The 20,755-nt window shown below is 42.4% G+C and overlaps 1 protein-coding gene across 1 annotated transcript; it reads left to right on the forward strand.

Annotated features, from left to right (window-relative positions):
* Positions 1–1,108: 1,108 nt before the first annotated feature.
* Positions 1,109–20,705, forward strand: xkr6a (XK, Kell blood group complex subunit-related family, member 6a). The gene is made up of 4 exons (XM_020651745.3): positions 1,109–1,981; positions 7,929–8,125; positions 8,789–9,206; positions 11,968–20,705. The coding sequence occupies exons 1-4, from the start codon at positions 1,392–1,394 to the stop codon at positions 12,470–12,472; spliced, it is 1,710 nt and encodes a 569-aa protein (XP_020507401.1). The 5' UTR covers positions 1,109–1,391; the 3' UTR covers positions 12,473–20,705.
* The last annotated feature ends 50 nt before the right edge of the window (positions 20,706–20,755 follow it).

Below are 20,755 nucleotides of genomic sequence, written 5' to 3' on the forward strand. Positions count from 1 at the left end.
TTTTCACTTTTTTTCATTCCTTCACTCCAACCTTCTCTAAACCTGCATGTCAATCAATGTCCCTTCTTCCTCATCCTCCTGACCTTCATCACCCTTATCTCACTCCCCTTTATGACTTCACTCTAATAAAGCCTTTCAATTTATACTATTTTTTCTCTTCCTTCTTTAAAACCATGCATCCTTTTTTGTGACTTCTTCCCTCAAAATGTTTCCTTTTTCCTCATCTGACACCTTTGTGTTTCCTCCAACAATCCTTAAATCATCCTCTTTCTTGCTGCAATTCTCTTCATCCTTTGAAACAGCCTGATTCATTTTTTCTGTCACACATACACACACTCCTTTCATCCCTCCTCTAATTCCTTCATCCTTCCCTCCTTTCTCTTTCTCTATCAAGCTCCCTTAGCTGCAACCCCCTCCTCTCTCACACACACTGTCCATCCCATTTCCTCACATTCTTAAATCCTAAATGCTTGCCTAGCATGGAGAATAAACACACACACTCACACTTGCACACACACATACAGGGTGTTTGTTATGGCTGATTAGGCTGGCAGAGCCATGGGGCAGTCAACCCATGGGAGGGGATGATGGAGGGATGGTGTGAGAGAAAAGAAGTGTAGAGAGAGTGGAATATACAGGAGAATGGAGGAAAGAAGAAAATAATTGTAGAAAGTGAAAATTGTTAGTTTGTCAATGGGAAAACGTCACCCTGGTTCTGGAGAGAATGGTGGGCTTTTGCACGAATCTTGTACTGTAGTGCGCAGATGTGAATTCGTGGTTGAAGTTGTCATCCAGTAGAGGGCGGAGTGAGGGAGAAAGAAGTGAGGAGTGGAGGGGAAGCTGGAGCTGCAGAGGGGGCTGGAGCTGCGGAGAGGAGCGGACACGGGCAGGAGTAGATGCCAGGTACCTGCATCCTGAGTGCGGTGTGGGGGTGAGGAGGCAGGAGTCAAGAGTTCTTCCGGTTGACTTGAAGAGGAAGGTGTCGTTATTTGAGAGAATTGGATTTTTTTCATCCAGAGACAAAACATCCAAAACACTCACACGTCTTAAGAAACAGCGGGAGATGCATTACGTCATAGCCGCCCATCGACCTAGATGACCGCGCGAACATGACGGGATGATGCAGGGCTGTTGGACTGAACCCGCCGCCGCCGCCGCTGCTGCTGCTGCTGCTGCTGCTGCTGCTTCTCAACAGCGCCCGGTGGCGGTCTCTCCAGCGCTCTGATGGCTCCTCTCGCCCCGGGCGGAAAAGAGACACAGCAGTCGCCGCTGAGCGAAAGGGAAGGGGACAGCAGGTATCGGGGAAGTGACGTGGTATCCGCGCCCCACCAGCAGCCAAAACGGTGCGCTTGTCGTGCTTCTCGCAGGAGGGCAGGAGCGGGAAGGGGAACATGGCCGCGCAGTCGGACGGCGGCAAAGGAGCTGGGGTCGGGTACGGCGGCGGCGGTTTCGCCCAGCTGTACGACGTCGACGCCGAGGAGCCGCTGGACTCTGCCGCGATCCACATCTGCCAGTGCTGCCGCACCTCGGCGTGCTACTGGGGCTGCCGCTCCGCCTGCCTCGGCTCTCTGCTCGGGGGCGGTCAGCCGGTCGGAGGGGTCGGCATCCGGGAGACCCACTGCCCGCCCCGGGAGCAGCTGTGGCTGGACTGCCTCTGGATCATCCTCGCCCTCCTCGTCTTCTTCTGGGACGTCGGGACGGACCTGTGCCTGGCCATGGACTACTATCAGAGGCAGGACTTCCTCTGGTTTGGCCTCACTCTCTTCTTTGTGTTGGTGCCATCGGTGCTGGTCCAGATCCTGAGTTTCCGTTGGTTCGTGCAGGACTACACCGGCGGGGGGCTCGGGGAGGTGGAGGGTCTCACCAAGCGGGGCACGGTGGCCCTGGGGTGCCTGTATCCCGGTAGAGACCGCCTGCAGCTGGCCACCATCTGGCTGTGGCAGGCTACCATACACATTCTCCAGCTGGGACAAGTGTGGAGGTAAGGAGGGGAGGGGGACACAAACAAAAACACACACCTGCCTCTCTCTCTCTCTCTCTCTCTCTCGCTCTCTGACTTTTCCACTCACACTTAACGTCGCTAATGGGTGGAGTGGGATGTCTTCTTGATGAAGATCTCAGAAAGCAAAGCGTGCTCCTCACTGACAGTCAGGAGAGGAAGAGACACAGAGAAAACAGTCAGAGAGAAAGTGACGCTGCTGACACTGATTCACTCTAACATCTCAGAGTTTCTTTTTCTTTTTGGGTCAACTTGTGAAAAGTTAATCCAGCTGCACTGACTTGGTTGGGGGGGGGGGGGTAAAAGTCTATACAATTAAATCAAATTAAAGTATCAGAAAAGTTACCCTCCACATATTTAAACTTAAGATAATAGAGGCGACATAATGGGTGTTTGAGCGGAGCGCTGTCCATGGTGCTGAAAACACTTTCAGCACCATGGACAGCGTCTCGGTCACTTTTTCTTCAAAAACATGATTTCGGGGCTTTTGTGTGTGTGTGTGTGTGTGTGTGTGTGTGTGTGTGTGTGTGTGTGTGTGTGTGTGTGTGTGTGTGTGTGTGTGTGTGTGTGTGTGTGTGTGTGTGTGTGTGTGTGTGTGTGTGTGTGGTCATGCGTGGCAGCGTGTGTGACCAGTGGAAAAACGGTGTCACGGCCTCTTCCCGTGAGTGTCAGCATGCATGGAGAGTACAAAGAGGAGAAAGCATCTGTGCTTCTGGCAACACACCTATCACTCTCTCTCTCTCTCTCTCTCTCTCTCTCTCTCTCTCTCTCTCTCTCTCTCACACACACACACACACACACACACACACACACACACACACACACACACACACACACACACACACACACTCATACATATAGACACAGTTGGACATCAGTAGGTGCTAAATGAAGTGATAAAAGCACTAGTGAGAAAAAAAACAAACTCACATGCACTTTAACTCTTACACATGTCTGGCTATTGCAACTGTTGGTTCCTTACTGGTTTCTTCTTCTTAGTCCAGTGTAAATGTGTTTATGATGTTTGTTGATTTAATAGCAGTAGTAGTGGTGGTATCAGCTTGCTTATCCGCTTCTGAGCCTTTTATACAAACAGCACTTGCTGTATCCCCCCCCACCCAACCCCTCTCTCTAAGAAGACTCCTTAATGTTGTCCACTTGCCTCTGGGCAGGCAGAAGAGAGAGTAAAGTAAGGAGTGTGTGTGTGTGTGTGTGTGTGTGTGTGTGTGTGTGTGTGTTGTGTTGCTCAGCTCCTCTGCTTTGGTATCGCTGTGGCTGTTGGGTTAACTCAACCCCCCTAAGAGTCACACACACCCATATCCCCGATCTATACCACCCCCCCCTTGGCCTGCAGAATGGACTTTCCCACCTGGAGGAAGTAGGAAGAAGGAGGAAGAAGAAGATGGAGAGGGGAGTGGTGGTAGCGCCTGATTGAGACAGATTGCCTTAGAGATGGAGAGGCTGTTGAGGGGGGTAGGAGGGGCGAGGTCAGAGGAGGAGGAGGAGGGAGGAGGGAGGAGGGAGGAAAAGGTTGCACATTCAGAAAGGGAGTGAAAGGGGAGGGGGGAGGGGAGGAGAACGAGAGCGAGGGGAAAAGAGGGAAACGTAGGAGTGAGAGTGAGAGTGGTGGGGGTTGGGTTTGAGGCATGGAAGATGTACTGTATTCGGCACATATGGTTGCAAAGCACATCCTTCCATGTAGAGGCATTAATTGGCTGCCATGCTGCGGAGTAAAATCCTCAATCCTCGACGAATACACAGGGACTTCCTGTTTACAGTTTTTTGAGAAAGCCAAACAAATGATGCTGCTTATTTATCCTTGACTGTTCTTGAGTCAAGGGCAAATGGCAGTTGGGTGTATTCAACACAGGTGTTAACATGCTGTTTAGGAAGAAAAGAGACTATTTTTGGTTATGCAGAAAGGCTCTTCCATGCAGTGTCTGTTGTTAATAATAATGATAATATTTGTTGAAATACAGTCACACAGCAAAGCCCAGATGTGCAGCTTTGGCCCCTTGGTGGAATCAGTCATCTTTGGAGCTGAAGGGGGTCAGGGGTTACATCCTTAGCTCCTGTTTCCTTAGTGTCCTCAAGCAAGACACTTGATCCCATATTGCTCCAGCTGCAGGGTGTGAACGGAATCAGTGTGAATGTGGAGTGAATGGGTGAATGTCGCGTGTGTAAAAGCAGCTTTGAGTTGGCAGAAGACTAGAAAAGTACAACTCATTTACAATATACATTTAGCCTTTACAAAATGCAAAAACAAGGAACCCTTCAAGTGAAGCACTTAACACTGTTAAAGACTCTAACCTTCACAGAGGATGCTGGTTTCTCTATTCATCCCCAAATTTATTGACAACTTATCACCTTGGCAAAGGTAGCATTTATTTTTATTTATTTTAAATTTATCTTAATTTTTTTATTTATATATATTTTTTTTAATTTTACAGGGACATTTCATATTAATAAACATTTCGGTTAAATATGCCAGAGTTAGCCAAAAGACTAATTTTCATCTGTTGTCTCTGGCCAGATTTTATAAAAGGCTCCCTAAAAAAAGAAAAAAAAAATTTGCTAAAAGCTACAAAAATAGAAATATCATGACAGTAATTAAGCAGACACAGGAGAAAATACATAAACCATGCAGGATACACATAAAGCAGCATTTGGTTAGTATAAAAAATGTATGGACAGACATGGAGCAGCATTGAGCAGACATAACAATGTACCTAAAAAACAAGTATTATTAAAAGCACGTATCCAATAACCTACTAAAGTAAATGTAACGTGCACACAACAAGACAACATGTAACACTATATACATATAAACACGTACAAATGACACAAGGCCACATATAAAACATTGAGTGAGCTACACCTGAAGCTCACCTCAACAGACAACTAATGCATGCAGGCCACATTAATTAAAAAAACAGGACACATTCACCAGACATAAGAACAATGCTATTATGATATATGTTTGCCAATTGTTTAATTATTCTAGAATCCAGGGCTTGACATTGACTTTTTTTGCTCACCAGCTCACTGTGGCTAGTGGTTTTACAAAGTTAGGAGCCACTCAGCATTTTCATAAGCCACAATTTTGTAATTGGGAAGTTACATTATATATGATTAAATTAACCTGAACTACATTTGCAACCTGACCACTGTACACACCAAATTCCTCGACCTGACTTTTTTATTTGTCTTCTCTTTTCAGTTTCCTCGTCAGGTGTTTCTCTTGTGTGTTGTCTGCTTCTGGGGTTTTTGTTACACCTTATATTTGCCGCCACAAAGCTCCTCTGGTTCATATCTCCACCGTGCAGGAGTGTTGTTGGCTTCACAAACGGACCACTGTGCAGGTGGGGTTCTCATGGGAGTTGTAGTTTTGTAGTCTCATTTTTGATGAGCTTATTATTTCAGAGGTCATTTTTTTAGACGACCTCTTTGTTTAACCCAAATGTGGGCGTCGTAGAGCTGGTGAGCGAGAGGTGGCATTAAACTGCTTGTTTTTTGGGGGGGGTTAAAATGTGGATATTTGGCACCAGCGACCACACTGACCACAAGAGTCAGGATGACAATATATTTCTGGATCAGTATTCAGTCCTGTTCTTCTGGTTAAGAGACGACCAACTCCTTGCCCCATATATGGAGGGCTATAGTCTTCCAAGCAACTGACTCCACCACTGAGCCACAGCCACCCCAAGCTTAAAGCACCTGGTATCAGTCTACCAAACAAGTACTAACCAGCCATAAGTAAGAAGCAAGTGAGCCCAGACTTCCCTCTCCCCAGCAACGTTTTTCAGATTCCGAGGCGTTCCCAGTATAGACAGGCTGCTCTTGGTCTCCTCCCAGTTGGGCGTGCCCCGGAAAACCGCGTCCAGGAACCAAACCCAAACCACCTCTACTTGAGCCCTAATGATAGAAATGCTCAGTAAATAAACCCCTCATCACAATTATGACCCAAAGCTGATAAGTTATGACTCTTAGTTGCCACGGTAACCTAAACAGCATCCTCATCAGCTCCCAGACACCGTTTATGTAATGGAATCGAATCGCCCTATCGCTAAACTGCAACAAGGACAGCACCCTATTAACATTTCCGCGAGTAGAATACTGAAATATTCAAAATTTCTGTGTCATTAAAAAACCAACATGGCGGAGTGTTTTCATGCCAAGTGTGGGAAGGATAAAACGATCCACGCTCTGAGTTTTCAGCCTGTCTCTCATCTTTGTGCCGCTACATCATTAATTAGCCAGAAGTGCGCCGCGTGATTGGCAGCCTAAGTGCCTTTGCGACGCCCAAACCTCTGCATCAAGCCTAGACCTGATGTGTGTGTGTATGAGCGGCGTGCGTGCACATGTAGATAATGTACATGCATTATTTATGTTTCATGCATTAAGCTTGTATGTTCTAAACCGGTTGGCTGTAATATCCTTACATGCACGCAGAGTCATACATAATTCAAAAGCACACTCAATGACATCACTGCACATAGAGTACAGTAGTACTGCGCACACAGGGAGGCAGGATCAATAGAATACATCTGCACCACATGAGAACATATGGACATACACACCTCCACACCTCCACACACACACACACACACACAAACTCGTGAGTGCTCGAGGCGATTTTAATTGAGATCTCTGCCTACGTCCCGCCCACATGGACTGTAGTTTCCCAGATGTAGAAAATCTCCCAGTTTTATATGGATCAAAATCTTCTCTACACAATAAGACAATGATCAATGCTTGGGCTACTAATAGAACAAGATCAGAAGGGGTAAAGTTCATGGTTTTGTTGCGTTTGTTTTATTTATAGATCAACAGGGAGAACTCGGTGTTTCCTTCAACTTTTCACTTTGGCTGGTTATTATTTGATGGAAAGATTTTGACAGCTAGGAATTTTAATTCTCTGTGCCAACAGTGTTGCATTCAAGTATGCTGAACTTTTATTTTGAAAAACACAGTAACCCCTGAAAAGGATGGGTCATGTTTGGCTATAATTGTGTTATTTAAAGGGGACATATTATGAAAAATCCAATTTGTGTTTCTGAACATATATTTGTGTAACCTGAGTGTCTACAGACCCACAAAATGTGAAATAAACTCATCCAATCCTTTGTTTGTGGTCTGCATAAGTCTTACAACACAGAGAAAAATGCTCTGTTTCAAATGTGCTCTCCTTGTGATGTCACAGTGGGATTCTGGTAAAAAAAAAAGAAGAAAATCCCCTCCCCTCCCCTGGTATCTCCACCCATGGACTCCACCCCCAGCCTAGAACAAAACTTTTACACAAGTCAGCCATTTTTATTCTCTCTACAGATGTCTACTGGGAAAACTCAGGGGGGGTCATTGCATTTAAAGAGACACACACATAAAAACGGAGCATTCGGAGAGAGCTGGTTTATACAGGGTCACAAACCTCCTCTGGTGCTTGATTCGTGTTATATTTTGACCAAAGCACAGCACAGATGTTTCATTTAGACCACAGGGGACTGTTTGAAAAGGTGGAGAAGGGGGGATTATATGTCCTCTTTAATTCACAACGACAAGGTCTCAATTGAGAATTTTTGGTTTATTTCTTAATTTTTTTCACACAAAGGAATAAAAATAAAAGGCACATAAAGAAAACATAAAAGCATGTGTGTTGCGGTAGAAGCTTGTATTCTTGAAAACTAAACCATTGAAACTAGATCGAGGTCGGTCATCTCTCAACCGGAAGGTCAGGGGTTCAATCCCCAGCTCCTGCTGCTACATGTCCTTTTGGCAAGACACTTAACCCCAAGCTGCTTCATCTGCGGCATATGAATGTGTATGAATGGGATTAGTTAATCACATAGCAACCTCAGATTTACTTGAGTTGAAACAATAAGACTGGAACATTTTGAATGTATTAATTCGACTTACCAATGATGCCCCTCAGGTACATCAGGACGCTGTACCTGGGCCTCATGTCTCGTCGGCAGAAGGAGCACCAGAGGCGCTGGTACTGGGCCATGATGTTTGAGTACGCGGACGTCAACATGCTGCGACTGCTGGAGACCTTCCTGGAGTCTGCGCCACAGCTGGTCCTGCAGCTCTGCATCATGATCCAGGAGAACCGAGCCGAAACGCTGCAGTGTATGTGGAGTTCAGATAACAATCACACAAAACCAGATTTATGAGAATTACTACCTTACTGCTACATTTGCAACACCATTTTTTCATGCTGCACATACTGTACAATCAACAGCTGCACAAACAGTAATTAGCCATTTGCACACTTCACGCTCAGTAATTTGTGGCTGCAGATGGTGCCACTTTTTGTGTTTTTTTGTTAAGGTAGTCCTTAAAAAAAAATCAGCACAATCATAGGTGATTTGGGGGGATGTGCCAGCCAAAAATCCTCCAGCCTCCTGTTCCTTATTCATCAAGGAAATGCATCATCTTGGCAGCCACCCACTGCTGTTATTCATCCCTTTCTATCACTCTGGAGTTTTGAGACACACTAATTTTACTTAAATGCTAATATATGACTACCATAGGGGGGGTGGATACACACAGCAGCTGTGCCATTAAAAATAACTTTTTATTCCCATTTCATACCAATGAGCGTCATTGCTAACGTTCCTGTGGTGTCACGCACTACATCTTATTTAACAATATGCACACATTGCTACACATAACACCTCCAATGACTCATACAATGTGTTGATTTACTTTTTGCTTCTCAAACTTTGATTACACTAAGAAACTAAAGAAGCATCCACCTCTTTGATTATATTTCCTCCTATGTCTCTGCAGGTATCTCGTCCTTGGGCTCCCTCTTGTCCCTCGCCTGGGTTCTTGCCTCCTACCACAAACTGCTGCGGGATTCCCGCGACGACCAGCGCAGCATGAGCTACCGCGGGGCGCTGCTGCACCTCTTCTGGCGTCTGTTCACCATCTCGTCCCGCGTCCTCTCGCTCGCCCTCTTCGCCTCCCTCTTCCACATCTACTTTGGCATTTTCGTGGTCGTCCACTGGTGCGCCATGGCCTTCTGGGTGGTGCATGGCGGCACAGACTTTTGCATGTCCAAGTGGGAGGAGGTGCTCTTCAATATGGTGGTCGGCATCGTCTACATCTTCTGCTGGTTCAACGTGAAGGAAGGGCAGACGCGCTATAGGATGGTGGCGTACTATATCGTTGTGCTGGCAGAGAACACCATCCTCACTGGGCTGTGGTGAGTCAGAGTGGCTACTTGTTTATTTTATTACTATTTGCTCTTCCTTTTGAATTTTATACATTTAGAAACAAGGGTTTACCAAGTGTTTGACATACAAGCAAAACACAAACACAAACCCAAACACATAAAATCCCTAACAACAAAAAAAACATTGGAACCGGCTGCAGGTTGGTGTAGGGATTAGTGCTGAGGTTCCTGGTTCAAATCCCTGTCGGTCAGAGCATCTCTTGTTGATGCTTGTTGAGTCAAATTGGTGACTTTAGGGTGTATTCACACCTACCTTGTTTGCTTGAAAGGAACTAAAACCCTTGGTGCGGATCTTTTGGGCAGGTGTGAATACAAACCATCGAACTCGGGTAAGCACCAAAAAGCCGGACCGAGACCCAGCCGAAGAATTCTACAAATTTCCTCTTGGGAAAAAGTGCAATGTGAAAACGAACCGCACAAAACCAAAAAAGAAGCATTGTGAACTAAAGGAGTTTCCTGGTGTGAATACACTCTAAATTGCCCGTAGGTTTGACTGTGAGTGTAACTGGTTGTCTGTCTCTATATGTCAGTCCTGTGATTGACCGGCCGAACAGTCCAGGGTGTAACCCCGCCTCTCGCTCAATGACAGCTTGGATGGCCTCCAGCCCACAACCCCAAACATGAATAGCTGTATAGATAATAGATGGATGGATGGAACATTGGAAGCAAACTGTAAAAGAACCCAAACAATGTGGAAAACAAAACCAATCAACATCATAGGAAAGTTAAAAAAACAAAAGTAGAAAAAGCAAGTCAAGAAAACCAACATGAATTCACACAGTTGAAACGGTTAAATAAAAATGTAATGGGGGAGGGGAGCCAACTTCTCTGAGTAACAAGGATTTTTGTTCCAAATTAAAAGCCGCTTTTTGAGGAAGAGGATTTTGGTTTAGGTGTGAAAGAGCTCTATCCGTACAGTATAAATGCCAGCAATGTAGTCAAAAGCAGTTAATCAGAATCAGAATCAGGGTTTACTGCCAAGTACATTTACACATACAAGGAATTTGACTTGGTGTATTGGTGCTAAACAATTAACAAGGTGCTAATGTTGTGCACATTTTGAATTGATGTGGAGTGTTAATGCAAGGTTATTTGTTTTTTTCCTCCATGTTTAAAAACCCTTCAACCACCAATGTTCTATTACCCTTCTCTAAAGATTAAGGAAACACTCTCCCAACCACAGATGTAAAAACTCACTTTTATAATATACTTCTGGTGACACTGTTTATTTGACTTCTTGTAAACAAACAAGTATTGCATGTGTGTCCAAATCCAGATATTTCTTATTCCACTGTGCCGTGGAGCTTTAAGGGTTGTTCAACACATATTAAAAACACACCAGTGAGCTACATTATTGCACTGGGTGATATTTCATTACCCCGAACACACGCACTGCAGTTTGTTTGACTTAATCCCACATAAACCGCCCTGCTGCCCCAAGTGCTTACAAAAGCTGCAAATGTAGATAGGAATAGTCCCCAACAGATTCACAGTTTCGTTCTGTTTGAGCACATTTGTTGAAATAAAAACAATATCCAGTTGCTTTAGAAATGTATTTAACCTTTTTAAGCAAACGGGTGTATGTATTTGTGAGCTGGTTTTAAAGATCCACTACACTGGGAAGATCCAATTGGGTATTACTGTGAGCCACAGAGAGGGTAGTCAGAAAGTCTAAAAAAGGCTGGGACAGGGTGGAGGACGTTGTTTTATTTAGGATTAAATGTAGGACGAAGGAACACATGATTAGTGTGTGGTACATAGGGATGTAGTGATACCTCGCAATACAATTAAAAATCCTTTCATAAATTGACAATTTAAATGATTTTTTTACAGGCACGGCGAAAGCAAGTGATGATTTCAGGTTTATATTGTGTTAGCAGAAAACAGAGAAGGCTTAAAAGAGGGTGTGCAAATATTACAAGAGGCTGACAAACTACACAAATAGCACAACCTACATAATGCAGCATGTAAAACGGCACCACGCTGCAAAGCTCATGACACCAAAACATATCAGTGCGAAGCTTAATTCCCTCCCTAAACAAGGGCAAGAGTCACCAAGATTGGTGTTGAAAAGATTTGGGCTGATTATTGGCACGTTCGAGCCCGTTGTTATTACAACTTTTCTAAATTTAAGAATGAAAACTTTGATAAAAAGTTGAGGGAATTCAGAGTCTTTTAAATGCTTTCTGTGCTTCAATTCCAGAAACACAAACCAAACAAAAACAAATCTCATGGTTGTCTCCAAAATATGCCGACAACAGCCAAATCATTGAAATATTTTTTTTTACTTCTGATGGTAAACTCATTAAAAAAGTGACCTACTGCAATTTGAGTTTGGATAGATGACAGGCTTTCATCCAATGTACATATTACCACTCTACTGTAGTTTGAAAGCTCAAAGTGAAAATTGGGTTAGAAATAAGTCCTGCTTTACTTACAGTGCCAAGAGTAAATTACATTTCGTTATGCAATTGATTATGGTGACAAATGCTATATGCATGCATCCCCATAATTCAGAGTATCATGCTTGTCTTTGCTTCATTACCAATGAAACATCTCTCACTCACCACTGCATGGCTGTGGCTCAGTTGGTAGAGTTAGTTGTCACTCAACCGTAAGGTCAGGGGTTTGATCCCCAGTTTCTGCGACCACATGTCTGACGAGTTCTTTATTTACTGTTTACCAGTTGCAATCCTCAAATCTGTTGCGTTACATCCACTCTGTGCTGCAGGTATGCCTACAGGGACCCCGTGTTGACTGACTCCTACGCCGTCCCAGCGCTGTGCAGCGTCTACCTGACGTTCGCCTGTGGCGTCCTGGTCATGCTGCTGTACTACGGCTTCTTGCACCCCGCCACGGCCCACCTCCAGCCGAGCCCCGCCTCTTCCTGCTGCGCCCAGCTGCTCTGGGGACTCCCCCTCCCGCCGTCTGCTCCGCCCACTGCTCCGCCCACCCCGGCCCACATGGCCAAGTCAGAGACGGAAGAGGATGTGGCCGAGACATGTCTCCCCGTCTTCCAGGTGAGGTCGGCACCCCCCACCTCCAAGCCGGAGGGTCCACTTATAAAGATCGACATGCCCAGGAAGCGTTACCCGGCCTGGGACGCCCATTATGTTGACAGGCGGCTGCGGAGGACTATAAACATCCTGCAGTACATAACGCCAGCTGCTGTGGGCATCCGTTACCGAGATGGACCGCTGCTCTATGAACTGTTGCAGTATGAGTCCTCACTCTGACACATAAACAAGTTGGCACACACACACATGAGCACATATGCAACACAAAGATGTGTTTGTATACATGTTTAGAAGAGATTTACAAACACATTCTCACAAGCTCAAAATTGGCACTTGATGTAAGCACATTGACACAAAAGCAATCTGTCACACTTCTACAAGCACACTGAGAAACACACACACACGCACACACATACACAAACACATTCCTTGTGGGTACCTCTGACCTGCAAGTCCCATGGCCATGACTCAACAAGCTGCTTCAGCGCGAGTCCTTCTTTTTCTCTCCTCATCCATCTGTACCACTCCTCTGGTCACTCTTCATCTGTTCTCATTGATTCTCATTGATTTAATTTAATACGTCTGGTGTCAGCTGTGCGGGAAAATACAAAAAAAAAATGGAAACAGGAGCGCCAATTCTGACACAGGAGTCTTCGACCACCGCAGGTCATTTACATCGCATCGCTCACACTCTCACAGGCCCCAGTGGAATAAAAAGGTGCGACAAATGAGAACGAACAGCAAATTTAATAAAAGGAGTCTGTGAACTTGTTAGTGTAGTCGACAGGGAGTGTATATATTTTCCATGTACATAAGAGATGTTTTTTTATGTAAACGGTTAATGAGATTGGTAGACAAGGTCAAAGGAAGTACCAAGAGTTGTGCATTATGATGGGAAAGATATAGACAATGAGGGTATTGGCATCTTATGTGCGCTCAGAGAATTTCAAAATCCCTGTCAATTTTTAGCTAGAAAGAAATCGTTTCCTTTTAGCGTTATCTTAGCATTGTTACAGAGAAAAAATAATCCTTTGACTGTATGTTAATAATGACAGTGCGTCTCTGTCTCCGTCCTTATCCGTTGTACAAATGCGATTACATAAATCAGGATGATAATTAATAACTTACACCACAGAATCGAGTTTTGAGAAAAAAATTTGAATTTTTTATTTTGTAGTTTGACCCAGCCTACAATCTGTTAACATGGTGGAGGCGGGGTGTATAACCTATACTGCAGCCAGTCAGCAGGGGGAGCTCTAAATATTTTGGCTTCAACTCCATGAGGCTGTTGTTCTGTCCATCTTAATATACAGTCAATGGATCAATCAGACTCTGTTGTCTTGAAACTTGCTAGAGCTATGAAATGATTAGCTCATGTTAGCTTAGCGGGAAATGGAAAGCTGCCTTGGATTGTTAACAGTTAAAGAAATCACCCAAAAAGCTGCTTAATTAACATAAGTATGTACACTAACAGGAATGTAAAAATGACAAGCTAAGATTATAAAGTGACTTTACTGCTAAAACTTTTTCTTGGCAGCGCGCGGTGAGTCTTACAAAGTCAAAAAAAAAAAATACTTTGGATGGATAAAAAAAACTGTCTGCGGACATTTCTGACTATGCTAATCGGGCCTGTTTGGCGCTGTCTTCATACAAAACAGAGAGATAAAAGAGTGGTACCAATCCTGTCTTCTAACTATAAGCCAGAAAGAAAATCTGATTTCCAAAATGTCTACTTCGTTATAAATACTCTAAGCATGTTTGTTTGACAGTTAGAAACATAAGCTAATGGAAAGGGAGAGCAGCTTAGAAGAAGATGGATAATTGTTTTGTTAAAGTTCGTCTTGCTTGATGCGTAGTTGAATCACTGTGCCAATGTCTGTTAACATGTTTAATACTGACTCAACTTACCAAACCAATGTGGCCACGTCCACCTTTTTCTTTTTTTTTTAAACTTGAAGCCTTCCACTACAAAATGAAAAGCGTGTTCTGCTTTTGGGAAGAAATAACAAACGCAAGACTAATTATTTCTGATCTTTGTCTACCAGCTCCCACCAGTGTGTGATGTCTTAATTATGTTGTTCCCACGCTAGCAGGGTGCTGCCACTGAAGCTGGTATAAAACAGTTTTGGACTTCAGTTGTCAAATCCATCTCGATGACTCGTCTTCCCCTGAAAAGCGTCCAACATCAAGTCCTCAAAAGCCACCCACGACTGAGCTGTGATGTATGGCTCATTATTTATTTTTTGGGGGTTTGTTTATCCCTGTGATTCAAGCTGTTACACTGGCAGGCGACAACAAATGAGCTGAGTTATCAGTCATCAGCCTGTTGACAGGAACATTGCTCCTGAAATCACATGCTGTCAGGGGTGCTGCCTTAACACTTGCATGGCGGCCAGTAAAAACACGGTTTTGGTAGGGCGGAAAACGTGTTGTTTTTTTTTCAGTCAAACACATAACACCTTTACTCGAGTCCCATGTCAGCTGTAGAGCAGTTGAGCAGTCTCAGCTGGTTCAGTCAGAAAATATCAACACAGATGTACACATGCTTGTTATACTGCTGTTCAAGAGGCTAGACCAGTTGAAGGAGAAAATATTTTTAGGACTTAAAAGGGATACTTAAACATTTTTGGGGAACTAAAAACCTTATATTTCCTGCCCAGGTGTATCAAAGTGTAAAAAAAAAAATGTGGTATCAACCTGTGGTTCTCAATGGTTCTGGCTTGTGTTGCCTTAATCGTTCGACTCACAATGGACAGTTTTTAAAAAATGCCAGAAAAATGATAATTTTAAAGAAAGATATTGACTGTGTCCAAAACAATACTTTCATATGTTTCCTACTAAATATGACATCACATATGAGTATGTAGTACGATCCGCAATCATGTTATGCCATCTTGTTTATGCAAGAAATGTGCACATGTATGCTAGATCAGCCAGAAATTTTAAGTATGAAACGTGAGCATACGTGTCATATAAATTCCCCCACAATGCATTGCAGCTCTCAGACTATCCAATAGCAAAGCTCGCCAGCCAATTAGCGGTAAAAACATTTAAGTAGCTGTAATGTAATGAACTGTCAAACAATACTAAAATTGAAAATTAGCTTTAATAGTAAAAAAATGATTTACATTATTGATTAATTCCTTTTATGGACAGATGGTCGGGCTAGCTTGATGATAGCTTTTCCATTGAGCTCGGATCCGAAGTACATCACCTGACCAGACTATGTATGCATGTTGCTAACGCCATACTAGCGGTCGAGTGAGTATGCAGTATTCTAAGTATGGCGTAGGCAATATGTTAGTATGAGTATGTTTCAGACACAGTGTTTGTCTTCAATATGAGGCTGTTAAGAAGAAGTTGGTCTAAATTACCCACAATGCTGCTCAACCTTTAGCTGTTAAGTCTAAGGAATTGGGCTGGTTAACTCGTTTCTTTTTGACTTAACATCCTTCAGATTTTTTTTTCTGTATTTTTAAGTTCATCTTTAAGTCAGCATACACTGACTCGCGTTACATCACTTGAGGATTTTTTGTTGTTGTTCTTGTTTTAATTGAAAAGTTTTAGAAGACCAGAAGAGATTGAATTATTCAACATTACATTTCCCAGCTATCCGAGTTTGTTTAAGATCTTTTGACCCCCATAGAGTTGTGTTACGACCCTCACTGGGCTCCCAAGCCTCAGATTGGGAACACCTGTGAAAGACTGAGTAAATACTAAAAGAATGTTGCAGCCTCAAAAAAAAGGAAACTAACCCAAAAATGTTGAGGTATCCCTTTCAGTTTGAGGAATAGGATATATGTTGACATTTCTTTCCTGTGGTGCTAGCAGATAAAATCAGAAAAAATTGTTCATTTGTTGCAAAGTGTTAAGTCGTTTCTGTAGGTGTGAATGCACAACAGAAGCAGCAACATTGGCGTTCATATGGTGCAACATGCTCAAGCTACAGAGTCAATTGGCTGCTAATCCCACTTCATATGGTGCGAATATGAAACACACATGTACTTATGGTGCAATAAGGGCAGATTGTCCCTTTGTATTCTATGGTGCAACTTGAGTACTGCCTTCAGTTATCGGCCAAGGCTGTGCCAAAGGCTCCGTCCAAACGGGCAATTGCTCTTCCTGTCCTGCTGAAGCTATGCAAGTCTCCAACGCAAGGAGATGTGCTTAGTGTACACGCTCACATAATCACAAACACACATGCATGCACACAGGGTCTTACCCCACAGCAGGGAGACACACACACACACACACACACACACACACACACACACACACACACACACACACAGTGGAAAGTATTGTTACAACAAGGGATGTATCCCTACCTCACCACAAACACACACTCACACACTAATGTCCAGTAATCCCTTACCCCTTTATAATTTGGGAACAATATTCATATGGTGCTATTGAGTAAAGCTGGATGGTTTTTTGTAAAGTTGTGGTAACAGTGGTGTGAAAGATTTAGCCAAATATATCAAGTGTTTCACATTCAGATTGACTGGATGATGTAATCCAGTCGATCAGTCCAGGATTCCACATGTAGAGAGTGTAGTAAAAAAATAACAACTCCTTCTGTCTCTGCTTGACTTGGTGACACACAAAAGTTACAATGCCTTATCGGCTGGACAGTGGAGGTGGGTTTTTTTATTTAAAGATATTGTAATCTCACCCTAGTGATGGGTCCGCATATGGAGGCTGTAGTCCATGAAGTGAGGAGCCTGTTTGAATCTTATCTGTGGCTCCTTTTCTAAATGTGTCATTCCCCACTCAGATTCCATCCACTGTCCTGTCTCTTATAACGGCCCAAAAACAAAATCTTGTAAAAAATGTAAAAGATGAACATAAGGAGGATGGTGTTACTTTTTATTACACTCTGGTCTGGGCACACACTGTACATGACGCATGTGTTCAGTGTATCAGAGCACAGAAATCAAAGGAAAACAGAATACTGTGTTAGCACGTTGTCCTATTAAAAAAAAACATGTGACCTGTAGAGGACACAGCTAGAAATGTTCTGTTCGTTTAACAGATTGTGCTTGTGAATTTCTTGCATGAATGTTCTAGATTTGAGGATTTCTTAGGAAATAAGTGGCTACTGCAGAGGTCTTATGTGATTCTGGGTTCTTAAAGGGCGATTTATGTTGTCCCACTAGCTTCTCCCATGCACTGAGCTCTGATATTTTGACCCAAACCATTGTCCCCTTTTTTTTGCACCCAAGCTCCAGCCAATCAGAGTCAGGTTTAACTCAGCCAAATCAGGTCGTACACAACCAAAAACTACAGTACCGTCTTTATACAGGATTATTCATGTGTAGCTCTTAGATTCAGCTGTAGCTTCATTATCAAACTGCAGGTATCTTATCATCTCTGTTTATGTTTAACTCAGATTACCCTTCATATCACCCATAGTCCAAAACTCATGTATCACCAGTCAGTCTACAGCTGAGCCTGCTTGCTACACTTGAAGAGAAACCCATAGCCTTAGCCAGGCCCACTCTGTAAGGAATACAAATCCAGTCGGTGTTATTGTATGGCAACACATCAAAAGCTATGCAAGGTTTCACACAGAAAGGTTCTGGGCTTGGATGACCTTAATTAACATACCACATCACTGTTTGCATGTATTTTTTTTTTTTGTTGCCTTTTGTCTTTATTTGCATAGAAAATGTGAAAGAATGCAAACGTGATATCCATTTTGTTTACATTTTTGGATACTTTTTGTATTTCTTTATGATCATTTGATGGTTGTTTTTTTTAATCTTTTATATTAACTTGGGTTTTATTTTTTCCATCAAATTTGTACAAGAGGATTAGGGCCATTATAATATTAGTTTGTTTCGTCCTGAAATTTTTTCCTGGGCAAAAAAAGTCAGATTTCAGTCAGAATTCTTGAACTGGGGGATCAAAGACAAAATTATTAGATAAAAGTCTGAATTTTGACTTTGAAAAATGTCAAAATTCTGTCTCTAATCTCAGAAATGTGATGTCAGAATACTGACGCAAAAAGTCTGTATTTTGAAAAATAAGTCAGAACTCAGGAAAAAGTCAAAACAATGAAAAATTCAGTGGCCCTAATACTCTACCGTAAATCTATCTATTTATGGGTTGATATTTGTTGTGAGTGGGAAAATGTTTTCCTGGATAAACACATACATGTTTCACTATCAGGGTCTACCAAGCATATGAGGCCTGTTGTTGTATGTATGTGCGGCATGTGTATGAGTGTTCAGATTACTGCATGTATCAGTAATGCTTCATATGCTTTTTTCTTTTTGCCAAAGTTTTACTTGCTTGGTCCAGAGCTGGGAAATTATCATTACTCATCATGGTTCTGTAGAAATTGAGACCAGACCAAGTTTCTACCAGATCTGAGTCCAACAACAATTTAATTTTTTTTTTAGTACAAACACTCAATCATAGAAAACGCGTTGTGAGGATTTCAGCGGTTTGACTCAGGTGTGGATACTAAAAGCACAGTGCAGGGTCATATTAAACCTTTATGTGGATGTATCTAAAAGATGTACCATGAGCGTTTATTTTGTTTGACTCATGATTTTATACTGTGTTCTTCAGCTTGGAAAATAAGTAGCTTTAGAGGTTTCAATGTGCAAAGTATATTTTATTTCTCGTGATTGGCATTTTGATTGTAAATACCTTTTTCTGGTAATCCTCAGTTGGATCTATGTTCAATGACTTTGCTTAGATGGATCTTTCAAATGTAATGATCGTAAATGTTCTTTATAAATATCCAGAATGTAAGACGAGAGAAGAAAAATCAGCTGGAAACTGTGTTTTTTGTAGGAGTCTGTGCCATCGTGTTGTCTTGAGTATAAGCACACTGATACTAGATCTGTAGGCAGTATGAGGTTACAGAGGTGATCGGCCAGACAGCCCACAAGGTTTTGGTGCTTTTTAGGACACATTTTCACCACTCCCTAAACTGTAGGCTACATGAACCCTGAGCCGACAGTCGATTAGCTTAGCTTAAAAGTGGAACAAGGGAGAAAATGGTTAGCTAGCTAGCTAACAAGAGCTAGCTATGTTCAAAGCTGAACTCTGAATTCTAACTTTTGGGACCTAATGCAGTGCACTAAAAATGAAATAGAAAGTGCATTCAGAGTTGGAAAATATATCCAGGAAATAGTGCCTTTAGAAATTACACGATGGAACAACAAACAATCTAACAATGCTAGCTTTGCCATTTGCAGAGAGAAAAATATAGGACAGTAAATCTTAATATGCCACTCATTGCTAAATGAGCTCAAATCTATTTTATAGGGAGTTTCAGTGAGGGGATTGGTGTCGGACACAGTCCATTTGTATTTTGTCCCTGTGAGCGGAAAACACAGGAAGTCACTGTGCCTAGCTAAGATTTCCAGCACGTAACTCCTGGTAAAAACACCTGTCTTTTTTATATTTCTGGTCTTTAACAAATTAAGTTATTGAGATTTAAAATGTTAGTTTAAATCATTAAGAGTTGCTGATAGTTGCTGTTTTCTCCCCATTTCCAGTCTTTATGCTAAGCTAAGCTAACCTAGCTGTCCTCAGGCTATACTGTAGCTAGCATACAGACATGAGAGTGATATCTATAGCCTCATAGAATCATCTGGTGGTGAAAAAGAAGAAAAAAGTAATTTTTCTGAAAATGTAAAATTCCTTAAAACAAGTCATAGCAATGATTTGAAACAAGCTGATTTGAGAGGTTTATTTCTTAGCATTTTGGAGAACCAACCCCTTTAGTACAATAGTTAAAAAACGCAATTTGAGGAGTCCATTTGTGCGCGATTAAATAGCCTGAGAAGATGCTTATGTTTGCAGAGTACAATGACATATATTAGCAGTTAAAACACAGAACAAACACTTGTCTTGCTCATTGTACTGAAAGCAGGGGCTGTCTGACTAACACCTCTTAACTCCACTGTACAAGTGATGGCGACTGTCATCGGCTCATAAAAACACCATTCAGGAATCTTCTAGTCTATGGGGGGGAACCACAAATACACTTCGAATGTTTCTGACCATTCACAAAGGAATCAGGAGAGAAACAAGAAAGCACATGGGTGTAACACTTGTATTATTTATGTACTCTGTGTCTACGATAGTAAGGTATTCTGGCAAAGAGTTGAATGATATTTTCAATGGCTCCAGGTGGCCAGCATTAGGAAAATGTGTTATTTTTGTTACAATACCTCCGGAAAATAAAGTCTATTTATCTGTGAAGAGACAAAGATTTACAATAAAACAGATGACTACAATGAAGTGGTGACAGAGTTTAAATTATGTAGAACAGATATAAATGAAAACATGTACAGTTCATTTTGTTTGAACAAAAAACAAAAATGTATACGCGTCAGTATTGAGTTTGATTTTATATCTTTACCATTTTATTACATTGTATTGTTGTGACTGCGATGGAGAAAAAAAAATATAAAGGAATATAAATTCATTTTTTCCAAATGTGTGTCGCTTTTCCTTTGCATTTGCATTTTGTTACAC

The sequence above is a fragment of the Labrus bergylta genome, chromosome 24, assembly GCF_963930695.1.
Source record: "Labrus bergylta chromosome 24, fLabBer1.1, whole genome shotgun sequence".
Lineage (NCBI taxonomy): Eukaryota > Metazoa > Chordata > Actinopteri > Labriformes > Labridae > Labrus > Labrus bergylta.